The 17,657-nt window shown below is 42.3% G+C and overlaps 5 protein-coding genes and 1 long non-coding RNA gene across 7 annotated transcripts in view; 3 read left to right on the forward strand and 3 right to left on the reverse strand.

Annotated features, from left to right (window-relative positions):
• The window catches only part of LOC134197545 (trichohyalin-like), a 36,615-nt gene extending 25,624 nt beyond the window's left edge, over nt 1-10,991 (forward strand). The window contains exons 32-44 of one of the 2 annotated variants that reach the window (XM_062666891.1): nt 1,917-2,015; nt 2,080-2,130; nt 2,873-2,946; nt 3,004-3,073; nt 3,133-3,231; nt 3,293-3,436; nt 3,494-3,622; nt 8,704-8,760; nt 8,825-8,914; nt 8,966-9,049; nt 10,443-10,548; nt 10,603-10,684; nt 10,743-10,991. In XM_062666891.1, coding sequence (XP_062522875.1) covers nt 1,917-2,015; nt 2,080-2,130; nt 2,873-2,946; nt 3,004-3,073; nt 3,133-3,231; nt 3,293-3,436; nt 3,494-3,622; nt 8,704-8,760; nt 8,825-8,914; nt 8,966-9,049; nt 10,443-10,475 — 930 coding nt within the window. In that variant the 3' untranslated portion in view covers nt 10,476-10,548; nt 10,603-10,684; nt 10,743-10,991. Of the gene's footprint in view, nt 1-1,916; nt 2,016-2,079; nt 2,131-2,872; nt 2,947-3,003; nt 3,074-3,132; nt 3,232-3,292; nt 3,437-3,493; nt 3,623-8,703; nt 8,761-8,824; nt 8,915-8,965; nt 9,350-10,442; nt 10,549-10,602; nt 10,685-10,742 lie in introns of those variants that run through there. The other variant, XM_062666890.1, reaches the window with a different exon arrangement.
• On the reverse strand, nt 3,643-5,464 carry LOC134197547 (uncharacterized). Its single transcript, XM_062666893.1, has one exon. The coding sequence runs from the start codon at nt 5,415-5,417 to the stop codon at nt 4,428-4,430; it is 990 nt and encodes a 329-aa protein (XP_062522877.1). The 5' UTR covers nt 5,418-5,464; the 3' UTR covers nt 3,643-4,427.
• On the forward strand, nt 6,983-7,699 carry LOC134197554 (uncharacterized). The gene has a single exon (XM_062666899.1). It carries the CDS (start codon nt 6,995-6,997, stop codon nt 7,676-7,678), a length of 684 nt encoding a protein of 227 aa, XP_062522883.1. The 5' UTR covers nt 6,983-6,994; the 3' UTR covers nt 7,679-7,699.
• Nucleotides 10,992-11,337: 346 nt separating the features above from the next.
• Nucleotides 11,338-12,567, reverse strand: LOC134197551 (bcl-2-like protein 1). The gene is made up of 3 exons (XM_062666896.1): nt 12,457-12,567; nt 11,738-12,300; nt 11,338-11,673 (listed from the first exon to the last, which is right to left on the reverse strand). Exons 2-3 carry the CDS (start codon nt 12,275-12,277, stop codon nt 11,548-11,550), a joined length of 666 nt encoding a protein of 221 aa, XP_062522880.1. The 5' UTR covers nt 12,278-12,300; nt 12,457-12,567; the 3' UTR covers nt 11,338-11,547.
• Nucleotides 12,568-12,958: 391 nt separating this feature from the next.
• LOC134197552 (uncharacterized) lies at nt 12,959-13,832 on the forward strand. Its single transcript, XR_009972665.1, has 2 exons — nt 12,959-13,175; nt 13,285-13,832. It is a non-coding gene; the product is annotated as an uncharacterized LOC134197552 (long non-coding RNA).
• A 57-nt stretch (nt 13,833-13,889) lies between these two features.
• On the reverse strand, nt 13,890-17,122 carry LOC134197550 (apoptosis regulator R1-like). The gene is made up of 4 exons (XM_062666895.1): nt 16,984-17,122; nt 16,514-16,743; nt 15,026-16,441; nt 13,890-14,032 (listed from the first exon to the last, which is right to left on the reverse strand). Exons 3-4 carry the CDS (start codon nt 15,554-15,556, stop codon nt 13,892-13,894), a joined length of 672 nt encoding a protein of 223 aa, XP_062522879.1. The 5' UTR covers nt 15,557-16,441; nt 16,514-16,743; nt 16,984-17,122; the 3' UTR covers nt 13,890-13,891.
• Nucleotides 17,123-17,657: the final 535 nt, after the last annotated feature.

The following is a 17,657-nucleotide window of genomic DNA, read 5'->3' on the forward strand; positions in this document are numbered from 1 at the left end:
CAGACAGACACACACACACACACACACACACACACACACGCACACACACACACACACACACACACACACACACACACACACACACACACACACACACACACACAACATACTCTGCTATTTGCACTCTCGACAGGCCAACACATCGGGAAGAAAGACTGCCTGCATGTTGAGGGATGACAACAAGTGACATTTTTGGTTTAATCAACTAGTCTAGAAATAGTGAGAGAGGTCAGAGGCTATTATTAGAGATTTGTTACTATTTTTGTATTACACAGTCAGTATACAATATGCTTGAACACAACAACTACAGCTTCAGGTCACGCAAGACTAGTGCATCCTGTACAGTCACCTGCATGTTGCAACATGCAAACAGAGATAGACGTTCGTGTTGCCAAGAGTAAGGTACTCTACTCGTTTGTATCTATACGTAGATACAAACCACATGAGTGGATTGTGTTACAATAAGCAAAGATTGGGTGTAACACATTTTGGTGTATGGACTCTGTAACAACACGTTTCATCTTTAGCGGTTATAGGCTACAGTAGATACATGCTGAGCATATAGTAATTGATTAATAATTCTTGCAAAGTGCAAATAAGTTCCAGTGACAACATCTACAGTAGAAAGATCACAAAGCCACAAAATTGCAGAATAACATTATTCACTTTTCAACTGCCTGACTAAGAGAAGATCGTCATCGTCTATTTGTATGTCAAATTGGTACAGTATAATGTCACTAATAGTGTTTTCTATTTCGTTGGCTAAACGGTTTGCTTGTGACAATCAATGACTTTGAGAATGGAGAACAAACGGTGGGCTCCCGATTGAGACAAAGTTGGTCTTAATTCTTTGCGGCATTTCTTTCACAAATTGGCTGCATAACAGACTACGTATTTGCACACGTGTCATCAACTAAAATGCGTTAACAGCCATTTGATTGTATTGCTTTCTTCGTCCAGAAAACAGTTAATTAAGTTAAGACACTTTGGTTTTCACTAGTTGCCAAATCTTAAGGTTCTTGGGTAGAGTCATGATTAGAACAGACGGTCGGGAGCAAGGATGGGTTGAGTTGGTTTGAGGGTTTGTTTATTGTTAATTAACATCACTCGTAATACACTACTATGTTGTAAGCAACATGCCCGCTAGAGACAGTGTGGTCTTCAATGAGGCAACGTGCCAGGTTGTGAGGGCTTTGTGAACGATGGGTTAACCAGAGTGGTCAGCTGACACGCTGAACTCCAACAAGTGGCGTGAACGCAAGAGGTCACTCAGGGTGACATGCGAGGATCGATGCCTGTTAGAACTACCATGTACTCAAGCCCAGAGGTCAGTCAAGCTGACGTTGGAGACTGTCTCACCCCGCTTGAGCCCAAGAGGTCAGTGGAGTTGCAGGACATTGGAGGCTCAACACACCATCACAGAACCTATTTCGTTTAATGTCGTACATGAGACATCTGCCTTGCATCGAAGCTATGTTAGTCGCGTTGACGTTGCAACCTGAGTGGAGGTACACTTGTAATGTTGGGCCAAGACTGGCCTGAACAAGGCCCCTCCCCTGGCACGCTACCTGATATATATATATATATATATATATATATATATATATATATATATATTTCATACAACCTCCTAAAACATGGGCAGGAGGGAGGGATATCAAGAAAGCTACCAGCTATACAATGCTAATCGAACAATGCAACGTTCTCACAGTCATTTGTATTAATACATAGTTCAACTGCTAGCTATTATTAACATTACAAAGCTTCGGCTAACCTCTGTAATCTTACTCCTGATGTAAACCTACGTTTACTATGTAAACTGACCATTATTCATAACAATAGATATTTATTATTAGTTTTTTTAAACTGAATTTTATGGCCTAAGATGTGTGCATATGTGGTTTTGTCTTTGTTAGGAGACTAAATCTGCTCACTCATTAGCACTGCAAGAGGCCGAGGAGGCTCGTGGTCTGTGGGAAACAGAAGTGAAGTCACGATCAAAACTGGGAATGAAGGTGATTTTCCGTATTAGTGATGAACTATTGTGTTTATTGTAACGATTTATGATGTTGTGTGTAGCTGCTAGAGCTGGAGAAGAACCAGACGCACATCAGGTCTACAGTTGACAATGTGAGAAGTGGTTTTGCATTAGTGGGTGTTTGTTGTGGAGACTTGAAATTTGCTGTAATACATTTCAATGTCTGTCTGTTGACCTGTTTGTTTGTCTGTTTGTCTGTCTGTTTGTCTGTCTGTTTGTTTGTCTGTCTGTTTGTCTGTCTGTTTGTCTGCCTGTTTGTCTGTCTGTCTGTTTGTTTGTCTGTCTGTTTGTTTGCTTGTTTGTTTGTCTGTTTGTCTGTCTGTTTGTCTGCCTGTTTGTTTGTTTGTCTGTCTGTTTGTTTGTTTGTCTGTCTGTTTGTTTACATGTTTGTTGGTCTTTTTGTCTGTCTGTTTGTTTTGTCTGTCTGTCTGTTTGTTTTGTCTGTCTGTCTGTCTGTCTGTTTGTTTGTTTGTCTGTTTGTTTGTCTGTCTGTTTGTTTGCATGTTTGTCTGTCTGTTTGCTTGCATGTTTGTTTGTCTGTTTGTCTGTTTGTTTGTTTGTCTGTCTCTCTGTTGTCTGACGGTTCGTTTACTTGTTTGCTTGTTTGTTTGTTCATTTGTCTGTCTGTTTGTTTGCCTGTTGCTTGTCTGTCTGTTTGTTTGCTTGTTTGTTTGTCTGCTTGTTTAATTGTCTGTTTGTTCATATGTCTGTTTTGTTTTTCTGTTTGTTTGTCTGTCTATTTGTTTGCTAGTTTGTCTGTTTGTTTGTCTGTTTGTCTGTTTGTTTGCTCCTATTGGTCAAATTCCTTTCTATACGTTGCTATTGACTTTTCAGGAGAAAAAGCGAACACGGCATGCATTGGAGATGAGACGTGCTGCAGATTACAAGGTGGATGCACTACACGACAGGTAAAGAACACTACTTTGCTTACTAATTATAACCCTGGAAATCACGAGTTTCACCAGGAATTCAGAACTACAGGAGGAAGTCAGCACTCTAAGAGGTCAACTAAAGGCAGCAAAGAAGAGGCTACGAGTTCGAATCGTATTTCTATTTGTTTACTTCTCTCGGTGTGTACGCTTGGTCTTTGGTAGGATCTCGAAGCAAGTGACTCACGCATCTCTACACTTCGTGCTGAATTTAGTCAAGAGAGATCAGGTCTTGAAAACAGCATGAAACTACTACAACAACAGGCAATACTATTGCAACGCTTTTGTACTGAAATCACACGCATAACTTCGTTTCTGTTGCTAGTTGGATCAGACTCGACGGCAGGCAGTGGAGGAAGGAGACAGAAGACGACGAATTCAACATTCATGTGACAAAACTAAGGATGAGTTTATCTCATTGAAGAATCAGGCAGCAGTGTCTGAGAGAAGGGAACGAGAGCATGAACTTGTGATGGACACGTTTGTACTATTTGATACTCTCGTAGTGAATAGAGTGTTTGTCTAGATGTGTCGTGAGCTTCAGAGAGCGAATCGAAGTCTTGAGGAAGAACTAATGCGAATGAAAGCATTGATTGGCACAGACTTTATCAATAGAGGTGAAATGGAGGCATACAGGAAGGATGTTGAATCAAAAGTAAGTCGTTTATGTATGTAGTGTAGGTCACAGGTTAGATGTACAACACACAGGTACATGAACTGATAGCCGATCCGGATGGCAGAAAAAATATGGACTAATTAATATGCAGAAGGAAGGATGGATGTACAGAAAGATGGATGGTCTTCTCATGTTGTGAACTTATAATATTGCTGACATTGGATTGTGTTGTATAGACAGACAGACAGACAGACAGACAGACAGGCAGATTATTATATTTGAACTCTTACTCTACCAATAACAATCGCTAACTTTACGTATGCATAACAATAACAGTCAATGAACAAAACGTTGAACGTCTTTATCATACAGAAATCATCAAAATTGCACTTAGACAACTTGGACAACTTTCTAAAAATCACATGAGAGTTGCAAGACTGTACAACTACAGACAGTTGCTTTCTCCATCTATCTCTAAAGTCTGTTTCGCTGCTCTTTCCATTTGCATCTTTTGAAAGTTTGGAGATTTTATTGAGATAGTCTTCAGCCATAGGGCCCCAAAAGCCAAAGTGTTCAAAAACCAGTGGAATACATGTTGTATTAGATCCTGCTATAGACTGCTGTTGACCATATTTTGTCATTTTGCGTTTTTCTCTCAACTCAGCTGCATAACCTGATATTTTGGCAGTTGATTGTACGGTGTCACAAGAATGTGGATGTGCAAGTGAAATGTCCAGGTCTTTTGTCAAGTGTCCAGTGGGATCATATGTTGTTATATCCGGCCTGTTCTCAGAGTCAGTATACCTATTTCTTGGCTCAACTTGATGAGGAATATTTAACTCGTCTAAACATTAGCACAAGTTGACACGATTGTATTGTGTTGCCATACTGGGCCACCGCCAAACTTGCAGGTCAATAGATGATAATCGTGTTCATCAAGGCTTCTACCACAATCACACTTGGTAACAATCTGGGAATATGGTAAAGGAATACCAAGTCTAAAGAATGCTGCCACACGAAATTCTGAGGACATTAGAACAAATTTTGGTGCTGAAGGAATAGCTTGAAGCCATGATCCTGCTCCATGTCCCTGACATGACCTTATCCTAGCAGCATGTTTGACAGAGGATGCTTGCATAACACATGTTACTGCATTCCCTTCAGCAATATCCGAGCTTAGGCGATTTTGGAGTTTTACTGGATTTGCCATAAGCCCAGACAAAGACTGAGGTATGAGTGTCTCTCCATCTGATCCTAAGGTGGAAGGAAGGCTTGCTATTGCCTTGCAAAGATGCTGATAGAAAGGAGGTGGACTCACACAGTTAAGGCTGTCACATAGATCTATTCTAGATGGAAATCTTTGAGGAATCGTGCTCATTGAATAGCACCATGAACCCACAAAAGCAGCAGCAGAGATTTGTGTCAAGTTTGTAATGCCAAAACCTCCCAACTTGATCTTAAGAGATGCTTGCTTCCATGTCAGCTCATCAAGTGCACTCAACCCCAATATTGCTTCAAAAGTATCTCTTGATAGCTGATCATGAATGTGACAAGCTTGGTGTAAAACTGGAGGAGGCACACACCTTGCTAAATGATTCAGTGTAGGCACATGACAGTACCACAGTAAGAGAAGTGCACTTTGAGGATCATTCAAGTTGAGCAGTTGAGAACAAAGGCCTTCACCTGCAGTCGCTGATTTGCTACATCTAGACTGGACGTAAGAATCATTGCCAATAGGGACCCCAAGGATATCAACACCAGACGATACTACAGACAGATAGACAGACAGACATGATAGACAGATAGACAGACAGACAGACAGACAGACAGACATGATAGACGGATAGACAGACAGACAGACAGACAGACAGACAGACAGACAGACAGGCAGACAGACACATCAGGGATTCACCCAAGGGCTCGGGAACTGGGCCGTCTGGGTGGCGATACGAACATTTTAGATGCATGATAGAAAATGAGGAGCTAGCTGAATGTCTGCATGCTGCATGTGCAGGCATTGCAAATGGATGCCTTCCTGGCTCAGTACCGGAACTTTTGTCTTCCGCTCGGCTTATTGCACTACCGAAACCTAATGGTGATGTAAGACCAATAGCCATAGGTGAATCACTTCGACGTCTTACCGCAAAATCAATTTGCAGGCAGAAAAGGGGCTGTTTTTCCAACTTCTTTGAGCCTGATCAACATGGAGTGGCTACAGCTTGTGGAATAGAGCTGCTATATCATCATGTTCAACTTCTTCTGGAGGGCAGGCCGGACTATATCGTTCTCAAAACGGATGTCAAGAATGCTTTCAATTCACTACACAGGCATCATCTCCTTGAACAAGTCTCTAATTTCCACCCAGAAATTTATCCTCACGTTCGTCAAATGTACTCCCACAGTAGCTCTCTGGTCTACCAGCAAGGCGATTGTATTGTCATCATTCCATCTGAAGAGGGAATCCACCAAGGGGACCCCTTGGGTCCAGCTCTGTTCTCAACCGGTATACATTCAGTTCTGTCAGATTTAAAGGGTTCATTTCCTACTGTCAGAGTTCTTGCCTACCTAGATGACATCTTTTTGGTGGGGGAGAAAGATGATGTTCTGTCGTCCCTGGATTATCTAAGACCAGCATTCTCTAATATTGGTCTTCAAATTTCTTCCAGCAAGTGTGAGATCTATTCCCCATCTGGACCTCTGATGTCAGGCAGATCTGATCTAGATGCCATACCTGTAGTTAGCGATGGGACTATAGTTCTTGGGGCTCCAATAGGCAAGAGAGAGTATGTGTCTGCAGCCTCTAGCCAATATGCTGAGAGTGGAAGGCTGTTGTGTGAGCAGTTGATGAAGTTGGGAGAGGTACAGAGTGCAATGCTTCTTTTACGATTCTGCCGTGTTCCTCGCATGAACCATTTAGCACGTTTAGTTTGCCCTGACAGACTTCAGGCAGCTGCCGAGGTCCATGATAAGATTTCTCGTGAGACCTTCACTCACGTATTGGGATATAGTCACCTCACTGACTCTTCCTGGATGCAAGCTACACTGCCGGTCAGGTTTGGTGGTTTCAGCATGTCACCATGCCTCAGCACTTCTCGATTTGCTTTTCTTTCGTCCTGGGTTCACACTCTGGTTCATCTGCCTATTCGTTATCCAGACCTCAAATCCGCACTGGATCTTCTAGTCAACTCAAATGGTGTCGAGGAATCGATAGCATTTTCGCTGATGCAGGCTGGCAGTGATGGGACAGATATTACTGAAATGATTCAAGTTCCAACTAAACTACAACAGAGGCTGACACGGCAACACGATAAAGAAAAGACGTCAGCAATGATCGAGAAGGCCCCCTCCCAGCGAGATGCTGCTAGGCTAAGATCGATTCAAGGCAAGGGCACTGGAGCCTGGCTGAATGCTATGCCCACCTCAAATAAGCTCGCACTAGTTTCCCGCGATTTTCGTTTGGCGGCTTGCTTGAGATTGGGGTTAGCCATGCCCTTCGATGGCTGTATTCGTCAGTGTGACTGTGGTTCTTTTCTGGACAGTTGTGGATACCATCTCCTAACATGTAAGTGGGGCGGTGGTCCAGTCTGGACCCATGAGTGTATTGCCAATGTATGGTCAGACTGTCTGCGCAGCTTACAAATGCACCATCACAGAGAGCCACGTCATCGATACATTACATCTGACAACCGCCCTGACATAACAGTTTTCGATGTTGGATCAGGGTCCAACACAGATTTAGACATTTCGCTAGCACATCCCTGGAGCAGTGAAGTAATTTCAGCATCAGCATCTACGGAAGGTGCTGCAGCATCCAGGAGAGAGCAGAAGAAAACGGAAAAATATAGCAGAGAACGACTTCTTGGTAAGGAAACAGTGACAGCAGTCCCACTAGTCTTGGAACATTTTGGTCGATGGGGACAACAAGCAGAAATGTACCTACAGCATTTGTCAAGTAGATCAACGGATGCCTATGGAACAACAAATGCCTCCTCATTCAAGACACATTGGAGGGAGCGCATGTCCATTCAGCTACAAAAAGCCAATGCTCGAGTCATCTACAGGAAAGTGGAGAGACTTTTAGATGATGCTAGTTAATTTGTGTTTTTCCAAGGCCATTTGGCCATTTGGCCTTTACTTTTTTTTTAGTAAAGGAGCAAGCACGTGTGTAGTTAATTGGACTGATGAGGACATTGTGTTATAGAGGATTTAGCCTCCATCTGTACGTACTTTGTTCTATTGAATAAAATACCTTTGACAGACACACAGACAGACAGACAGATGCTACATCTGACAGCCGCCCAGACATTGTTGTTTTTGATACTGGTACAGTGTATTGGTTCCAACGTAGAGAGAGAGTTAGATATATCACTTGCTCATCCGTGGAGTTTGAACATATTTCCAACGTCAGCCACACTATGGAGGGAGCAGCCGCTGCTAGAAAGGAAGACAGGAAGTTTGCTCGCTATGAGAAAGAAAAACTTCCTGGTGGGTTGTCTGTGAGAGTGGTTCCACTAGTCTTGGAACATTATGGAAGATGGGGCAAGAAGGCAAAGACCTATTTAGATGACTTGTCAAAACAATCAAAGGATGACTTTGGAAAATCAAACAGGGCAGAGTTTAAAGACTATTGGCGTCAAAGAATTGCCATTCAATTGCAACATTGCAATGCCAATGTACTTCTGAAGAAAATCAGTAATGCCTTGTTGGGACAGGCCAAGTGCCCAGACTCGTAGATGTTCTATAGAAAAGGGATCACATGATCCCTTTTAACCAATTAGTAGTTAAATATATATTGTATTTAGTTGTTAGTTGTTTTCTCTTGCTTTTATTGTCATAGGACAAATGTAGTTAGCCATTTGCTATTGTATCCTAATTCAAATATGAAAAATATATGTATTGACATACAGACAGACAGACAGACAGACAGACAGACAGACAGACACACACACACACACACACACACACACACACACACACACACACACACAGGCAGACAGACAGACAGATAGATAGACAAAAACTGACAGGCTGGTGGGTTTGCAGAACAAACACAATGTACAGAAAGACACCGTAGAAAGCCTTGTTTATATACACAACAACCAAGCATGTTATGTTTTTAGGCTCGAGCGGAGCTGAATAAGAAACTTGAAGAAGTGAATTCTCACTTGGAAGAGCAGGTGATATGAACACTACATTCATTGCTGCCTCACCATCACACCTAAATCCTTCCTATTTCTCTAGTCTCTAGCACGAAACAACATGGAGAAATCACGCATTGAAGCAGAGTCTAGGATGAGGCTTGAACATGAAAAATCGACTACCGATTTAAAGGTAGATATGTTATTGTCACTTTATGTGTCACATACTGACGATTTTGTGTAGACTGAAGTCACTAGACTGAGAAGCAGCGTTCATGATGCTCAAGTGAAACTAGAGACTGCTAACTCTGAAGCAAAGAGATATAAAGTATGTTGGTGTCATAGTATACATAGGGGAGAGGGGAATTGATAAAGGTTGACAACAGTTTCACATTTCTATTTATTTATTTTATTTATGTATTTTTTTATTTTATTTATTTTTTCATTTATATTATTTATTTATTTTATTTATTTATTTTATTTATTTATTTTATTTATTTTTTATTTTATTATTTATTTATCTATTTATTTTATTTATTTATTCTATTTATTGTATTTATTTATTTTATTTATTTATTTTATTTATATATTTATTTTATTTATATATTTATTTTATTTATTTATTTTATTTATATATTTATTTTATTTATATATTTATTTTATTTATTTTTTATTTTATTTATTTTTTATTTTATTTATTTATTTATTTTTTATTTTATTTATTTTATTTATTAGTTATGACTTGTGATAATTTCCACTTGAATTCTTGAGGTTACAACGAGACAGGTTGCTAACCTTGCTGTGTCTGGTACTTGTTCTATATGTCTGTTTATTTATTTATTTGTTTGTTTGTTTGTTGTTTATCTTATCTATGGACATCACCAAAGTGAAAACACGCACACGCACACGCACACGCACGCACACACACACACACACACACACACACACACACACACAAACATCGGTGTGTACAAACACTGGAGTTATATTGGGTGCCATTGAAAGCCGGTAAATGATGAAGCCATCTGATGCTACTTTACAGATGCACGAAACAGAGTCCTTCAACTATCAATTTTGTGTGAAAAAGAAACTTGTAACTGCATCATTGTCAGTTTTGAGTTGGCAAACTCTATTATGGTCGTTATCTAAACCTTTCAATAGGCACAGTTTGTAGAGGCCTTATCAGACTTTCTGTGTCAGTAAATGCACCTGTAGTCGTTGCAACAAATGTACATGCCATGTAAGGTTAGTCTAGCGTAGCCAGCCCCTCCCCTTTTCTATTTTCGGTATAGAAAATAGAAAATAAAATAAAAAACCGAAAATAGAAAAGGGGAGGGGCTGGCTAGGTGAGACTAATGTAAGGTCACATAGATGTGGTTTACTATCTAATAGTAAATGAAGTTTTTCAATGTTCTTGTCACATCCTGGGTTTTCCTTTCGTCTTATTGTGTGTGTGTGTGTGTGTGTGTGTGTGTGTGTGTGTGTGTGTGTGTGTGTGTGTCAGAGTGTGTACCATACCTGAACCCGTATACTACTGTCTAGATCTTGCACCATCCATAATTATTTCTTCTTCTTATCTAAATTGATAAATATGAAACACATTGATGTGGCTCACTGACTTACAATTTGTTCAACGTCTTCCATCTTCCCATTTTCCAGCACCTATTGAGTGTTTATCTCTCACGCATTTCATATGATCCTGACGGTGTGTTTGTTCATAGTGTGGAAAGGCAGCGAGCACGACGTATCCTTGACTCATCCGAAGTGCCATCGGCGACAGCCCACAGAGTAGCCGTGGGTCGATCGTCTGGTGTAACACCCCTTAGGGTTAGATATCCAATTTTGTCAAATTTCAGTTTCTCTAAGTGTTGAGTTATGTAGCGTGACCAGCCCACATCAGACGATCTTCTTGCCACTGTGAAAGCAGAACTCGATCGAAGTGTGAAAAAACATCTCCAAACAGGTGATAATATTGAGATATATTATATACTTATGTCTGAAATTTCGTATCCATGTTGAAGCTCCCTTGCCAGAAAGCAGCTTTCTCCCATTGAGCAATGGAGACTTGAGTTCATCGTCGAAAGAAAGACATTTATTGGACCTGAAACGAAATTATTTCGTTTGACCCTTAATTGTATTAAAGGGTGTGATAGATGGTGGATCAGCCCTATGTAAGTATAGGGTATTGCTTAGCTGGCAGGTCTACCATTGTTTTTCTAAGAAGTCGTATCTAGATGGTATAATAAGATAACATTAATATCTATAATCAACTATACTTGCCTCATACCCACTAATAACGATTCCAGGTACAGGATCGTTTATTTGACATACTGGACATGATACAATCATATGGGAAGTCTGCTTTGCTCAAATTATATCACATTTTCGCTTATCACCGACGTTGTGACGTAATGCGTGGTAGATGGGGAACGCAGAGAGCCAACCAGGTTGCCCCGTATTTCTCTCCCACATGTTTTTGTCCCTTATTGTTTACCCGAGTTGACGTTGCTAGCTGGCAATGCATTTTCCCTGATGATTCAATCAAAAAAATTGTTGATTGTGTTTTAGTAAAGATGATGTACTATCTAAACGTTTGATGGACGGTCACACAGAGTGTGTAGTACTTGGACGGTTCATGATGTACAATGATATTTACACTCAACTTTTCTATCTCATGCATACAGGTAAATGGTTTTATGCGTATGAGTCGCAAAACTAGAAAGCAACTGCAGCAAGCTTAAATCCACGCATGCGACATTCAAGTCTCCAGGCTAATGTATAGTCTCGGCTGTGTGCGATTGGATGGTAGTTGGGCGTATCACCATATCAACGACTCAATTTGTATGCGACTAGGGCCAGTCCGGCGAGAACGCCACCGACGGCAACCACGCTGTTCCACACGCTCTTGTCTCTGCTTGCCGCAGGATCTCGAAAATGTTCAACAAGACCGTCCTAGACAACCAACCATATTGCACATTGTATACACACTAAAGTGTCCTAATTAGCGTTTACGTACCCATCCGCCGTGGTCTACAATCCATTCTTTCAGATTCAGATCTATGTAGGATGTAACCCAACCGGGTATATCTGTAATTATGTCGCTGCTGCCTCTGCCTTTCTTTACAAGATGCACGGCGAAGGCTCCCGCAAAGCTGTACAGACCGCATATCCTGCCCCAGTTGACACCATCTCTAAACACCTCTTTGGCTATGGCGTTGTATATGAGGTGAGCCGTCGCTGCCTCAATGCGCAGCTTCGCAAACATGTCGCCGAACCTTCGAACGTAGTTTCCTTCTACTTCTCGCGCCGCTTTACGGAGGATACAGAAAGTCGCTTCCGGCTCAACTTGAAATCGGCAGACGGAGCCAGAGGCGCCATTCAACTGGCGAGTAAATAAGTTCTGTTTGGCGCATTCCTCCTGTAGTCGATACAAGACGTAGTCTCTTGCTAGAAGTTGGGATTTCTCGACTGTCGCGTCTAGTGGAGATGTGGACATACTTCGTGGGACGACGTCGCTTACAGAGAAGAGGTGGCTAGAGGTTACTTGCAACGACATTAGTACAACAGAGTGCTTCAAATCTAGTGAGACAGAGAGAACGAGTTATATAGTAAGTGTGGAAGAGGGGACCATCCCGTCTTTTCCCCCCAAAGGATTCTCTAGCGTGCTGGGTCTGTTACAACACCCGAACGCACAGTCTGGGGCTCAGTCCCTCTGAAATTATCAAGAGAACGTACTTGTTCGTCGGACTATTGTCGAGAGGCAGACAGTCCTGAATGGTTGCCAACGGGGATAGAGAGCGTCTACCCGAAAGGCGTTTCTGGTGTGGTCGTAAACGCAACAGTGATCAGATCGCGCGCGCTAAGCTCATTAGCAAACTTGGCAGTTTGCCGGGGCTAGTATGGAACGACAATTAATTTTCCAGTTGCATCGACCGGTTTCGTTTTAGCTAATTACTACGGCTAATTAGTTTCACTCCAAATAACTTTTTTTGGGAACCAGAATCTGCAAATAGAATCTACTGATCATGACTGTCTTGCAATTGACGTCGCGTCATTCGCTCAATAACTAGAGGTCACCAACATGAATGGGAAAATAGCATTCTAACTTTATTCTACCAATTTAACGTGCCAAATACGCACAATTACTATTTCCCAAAGCATAATCGGCGTTATTACTAGGTGATCCGCCTCGCGTCTCTGATTGGACGGCGTTCGATGATGTCATCGTGATTGGGCGTGTACTTGACAATGTAGGCAGTCAAAGTTGACTCAACCGTTCGCAAGCCGACGTCTCTCCGCTCTGCGCATGTTATGCACGACGGCTGAAGAACGCAACTCTCAACTCACTGACGAATCGCATTGTAAGGAGCCCATTGGTCAACACAACATTGCAAGCTCCACCCTCTAGGCCTTCTCACATTCACCACAGGAAGACGTGCCCCTTCGCTGTTCAGGTGAGACACACACCGTGCATATCCAAGCCCGAGGCCGCCAGGGTCTCAACCCTGTCTCGCCAACGGCGTCATCCGATTTGTCTCTACTCTACATGGTTTTTTATTGCAGACCCTTTGTGGACCCCTTTGGACCGCTTGCCAGCTAATTCTGTATGCCGATCTTGGCCCGATATCTGGCACCATGCCCGTTGTGATGCAAACGTTTGTTCCCGGCAATCTGGCTGCGCAAGAGATCGCCGATTGTCGCCTGTTGGCGCAACACCTCGGCTCAATCGGCGACGACGTCTATCAGACCGTCAACCAGTCGAAACAAGCTCAGAGAGTAGGAACGTTCGTCGGTGCGCTCTGTGCGTGTGTTGCTATGGTGACTTGTATGGTCACTCTTCGTTTCGACGCTTGAACTTGTCTCCATACGGGGAGTGAACTGTATTAATATTCGTGCTCATTTTTGAGTGTTTTTATTGTCCATTGGACGACCCAATGGCAGAGCTTTGCTCGACGACGTTGGCAACAACCAGAGATATTCTGTATTTTTGGAATAATTGTATAAAAATTGTTGCAGCTAGTCAGTATGTATGAGGGATATTTCAATGTGGTACTGTATATTGTATTTAAATATTTGTCTGTATAATACAACATCAGGTAATGGGCAAGCCATTCAGGCTATACAGTCGATGATAGGAATCGATGATCAACTGTGGTGTCGCAGTCACTTTTTATTTTGTCAGGAAAGCTGTGGCGATGAGGAGACCAAATAGAGTGGCGATGTTCAACTTTGTCAGACCACAGTCGGTGTTCTCAATGTCATAGGTAATCTCGTCTGGGCATTTCCTCTCGAATTCTTGAACGAAGGCGTTCTAGAAAACATCAAATACGACCGTTTAGAGCGAGTACAGTGTCTCAGACCGTGGTGTGTATGCTGTTTACTGTTTAGTGCCATTTGCTCGGATCCAGATGGGTTTAGGGGGTTACAACCCCCTTTTTAATAGGTGTGGTTCACTATGAAAGGAAGGGAGTGCATAGCCTTGTACTGTTACGTATAGCAAGAAAATTGGTATGTGATGGCTGCTGCCCTTGCATCCTTACCTGGTCAGATTGCACAAAAGGTTCTGCACATACTTTGCTACCACAGATGGGCTCCTTGAATCTTTTAGACTGGGGTGGTATATCAAGACTATGCACACTAAATGTTTGACATATAATATGTTCATTTAGGAGTATATGTAGTTAGAGTTTGTTTGTGTGTGTGTGTATACTCTATGTGCTTGCACCAGATTTCAGTGTGTGACAACAACAGTACCAATACACCAATAATAAAATGCACAATGGACCATTTGTGTACCTAACAGCTAGCCAGATCTATGCTGCTGATTGGTATAGTTTAATGAATGAATGAATGATAGATTTCTGTTGCACCTAACAGGTACAGTTCCCTCTTGGGGCAAGCATAAAAACAACTAAGAAATAAGACGTACAGCCAACAGACTACAAAATACACAAGCTACAACAGACAGCACAAACTACAATATATCTACACCATTCCTACATGCAACTTTTTATCTACAGCTACTAGGAATAGACCTCTCACTAGATAATGTGTTCAGAATCACTAATTCCAGAGGTGATTGCATTATGTCACATATAAATGTATAAGCTATAGTCAGTCTACCAGATTAGTAGATTTAGTTAACACTTTAAGACTGCTATTGGATCAACCCTCCTCCTCCTAAAAAAAATCCTGGAACCGGGCCTACATTGCTTGAGTCTTTACAGAGGGCCTGTACGTGATGGTGCGTGGGGGTATGCCATGTATTGTCCTCGCCACGTGTGCGTAAAATGTATTGTCTCACCCAGCTTCCTTTGCTCGCAATCCACTCTCCCACATTCTTTTCAACAAACTGAGCAACCCAGTCAGGCATTCTCTCAACGACACCGATATGACCGCGCTCCGTCAAACTCCACGCGAGCGACGTAACAAAGGCGAAGAGCGCCGCTATACGCCCCCAGTTGACGCCCGAACTGAACATTTCGTTCGCCACCGCAGCGAATGTGGCGTACGCTGTAGTCGTAGTCAGTCGCAGCTTGCAGCACATGTCGTTGAATTGAGTGTTGTATCGTTTTTCCACCTCGCCGGCTACTCTCTGAACAACCTTGGCAACTCTGTGCATGCTCGGCGATATCTGCCCCACAGGCGGTATTGCCAGACTGCCGGCTTGTGCGAGAGGGTGCGTTTTGAGCTTGTTGTAGATGCAGAAGTGAGCTATGCTTTGGCATTCGTACTTCAGCTCTCTCCGTTGAGTTGTCGGGCTGTCTACTGAAGATTCGAGGCTTGAACACAGCCGGTGCATGGCCGGAGATGAGAAAACAGCTGTAGCAGCCATGGCCAAGCAAACAAAAGCTCATACACTGAGTGACTCACAGCAAATTAGACATACCAATGCATGGAATGCGGTGGAGTAGGGCGGCACTATTTACTTACGCAGATATTACTTAGGCAGATATGTGCAGCGTAAGGTGAGCAGCTTTAGCGTAATTTTCTACATTTCTTTTTTAGTTATGCGATTGATTACGTTACTTGATGGGGTTATGGAGTGCGCTGTTGAGTGTATACTTGAAATTGATGGCGGGAGTATTGATAATTGGATGTTGGGAGTGTAGAGTTCTATCCTAAATATAGTTGTATGACATAGTGCATCCAAAATATCAATGCAAACTAGCAGACAGATTGATGACAATGGAAACCCAACGCCGGCAAACGTTTCTTTGTATTGTCTAGACGACCACTGCTAGGTTTGTAGCTGACATGTTGCGCAGCAGGACGGTCTTAAAACGATTTTTTTATCTTGTAACAGTTGAGAGTCTTGAGTAGTAGGATAATGGAGAGCACGCATGCACAGTATACTCTGTCATTCCTTTTTGTCATTGCGGTATCTACCGGTACCGACGGTCTGGTTTCCGAGACCGCTCACGTGATCGCGCGATTGTAGACTCGCTTCTTTATCTACGAATAACCTAAGTTTAGGTTTATTTGCTCGTTTCCTTTTTTCTTGTTTTTTCTTCTTTATGTCAACAGTCTGAGCGTCGCTTCTTGGTTGCGACTGTCGAATTTGTCGACCCGACGCGAGGTTTTTTGAATTTGTTGCTCTAGAAGCAGTCTTCTTGTCGCTGACGCTCTTATCAACGACAATAATGCCGTTGGAAATGTTTGAAAACTGTTCTTCGTTTAACGCGTCACGTGAATCAATTTCCGAACTGTATACACCGCCCTAACATTAATATCAAATTAAAAAAGGTTGCAGTCAAATTAAATGTTTTTCAAATACGTTTGTGTAACATACCTTGTTAGACTCGGTTTTGTGTTTTCTGGAATGGTCGTGCTTCGATTCGTCAGTCTGTAACTCTTCTTCTGTTCGATCCATTTCGATTAGTTCTGATCCGTTGGATTCGAGTGGCAGCTCGAACGTGTCGCGTTGCAAATCGTTGTCGTCGGTGTCGGAGCCATAGATTTCGGAGTCGTCATACAGTCTCATATCGTAGTCTTCTCCGTCTTCGTATCTTCTGATGCGACCTGTTCGGTAGCGAGCAACCACAGATCGATCATTATGGTAAAACAGATCAACATAAATAAGGTATCTACAGTTTTAGATAGTCACGAGTAACAGACACTATGCAGATTTAGTACTGGCTCAGTTAACAACATGGTACTTCCATACAATCTCGAAAATGCGGTCAGCTAGACTAATTATTACATACGTGTACCTTTAATATTTAGCTGCAAAAGAAAATATATCGTACATTAAATATTTACCTGTTGGAGTTGACAAGGTTTCGGATATTACTATTATTATGACACACACGGTAACCGAAAAAACTGTCGTTGACATTTCCTAGATTTCTTGCGATCACGCCGACATCTCCAGTGACTTCTATCAAAAACGACATATATTGTGACGTCATACACCATGGGTTTGTCCCTCGTTGCAAGAGTTACCCTGTATACAAGTGAACATGCTAAAACACGCGCACGGGTACTTTTCATGGTACGTTATCGTGAGAAATCGCGCCATTGCACCAACCATTGCATCACGTGGGGACTACTTTCGTGGAACCGTTTAAAGGCGTGACAACAACAACTAGGGAATCACTAGCAGATAAAAATCCAACGTAGCTTTCTTCAGTCTGGATCGAATCTGATAGATCAACTGTTTTCTGTCTGTTATCTGCACAACCTGGACAATCAACGAGATCCAGAATACGCAGCATGAGTCGACAGACGCAGATTTCAACGAAAACACACTGCAGACCGTCGCAGCTCAGTATACACCTACGTGAAGAACAACAAGTTGCAAGGCAATTGCGTCAAGCCGCAGACGACGTAAACATCATGAATGTACGGAAAGATGAAATCCCAATGCGGTCGTACCGAAGATGGCGTGCTGTGGCAAGATGGTTGATTCAGAGTGTGGAAATGATGATCAGACA

This window comes from Corticium candelabrum, chromosome 22 (assembly GCF_963422355.1).
Source record: "Corticium candelabrum chromosome 22, ooCorCand1.1, whole genome shotgun sequence".
In the NCBI taxonomy this organism is placed as follows: domain Eukaryota; kingdom Metazoa; phylum Porifera; class Homoscleromorpha; order Homosclerophorida; family Plakinidae; genus Corticium; species Corticium candelabrum.

Excerpts from the sequence above, each read along its gene's own strand:
- LOC134197547 (XM_062666893.1), bottom strand. The coding sequence starts at position 5,417 with ATGTCTGTCTGTCTGTCTGTCTGTCTGTCTATCTGTCTATCATGTCTG.
- LOC134197550 (XM_062666895.1), bottom strand. The coding sequence starts at position 15,556 with ATGGCTGCTACAGCTGTTTTCTCATCTCCGGCCATGCACCGGCTGTGT. Across the intron at positions 14,033-15,025 it reads TTGCGAGCAAAGGAAGCTGG|AACGCCTTCGTTCAAGAATT; the intron begins GTGAGACAATAC and ends GATGTTTTCTAG.
- LOC134197551 (XM_062666896.1), bottom strand. The coding sequence starts at position 12,277 with ATGTCGTTGCAAGTAACCTCTAGCCACCTCTTCTCTGTAAGCGACGTC. Across the intron at positions 11,674-11,737 it reads TTGTAGACCACGGCGGATGG|GACGGTCTTGTTGAACATTT; the intron begins GTACGTAAACGC and ends TTGGTTGTCTAG.
- LOC134197554 (XM_062666899.1), top strand. The coding sequence starts at position 6,995 with ATGCCCACCTCAAATAAGCTCGCACTAGTTTCCCGCGATTTTCGTTTG.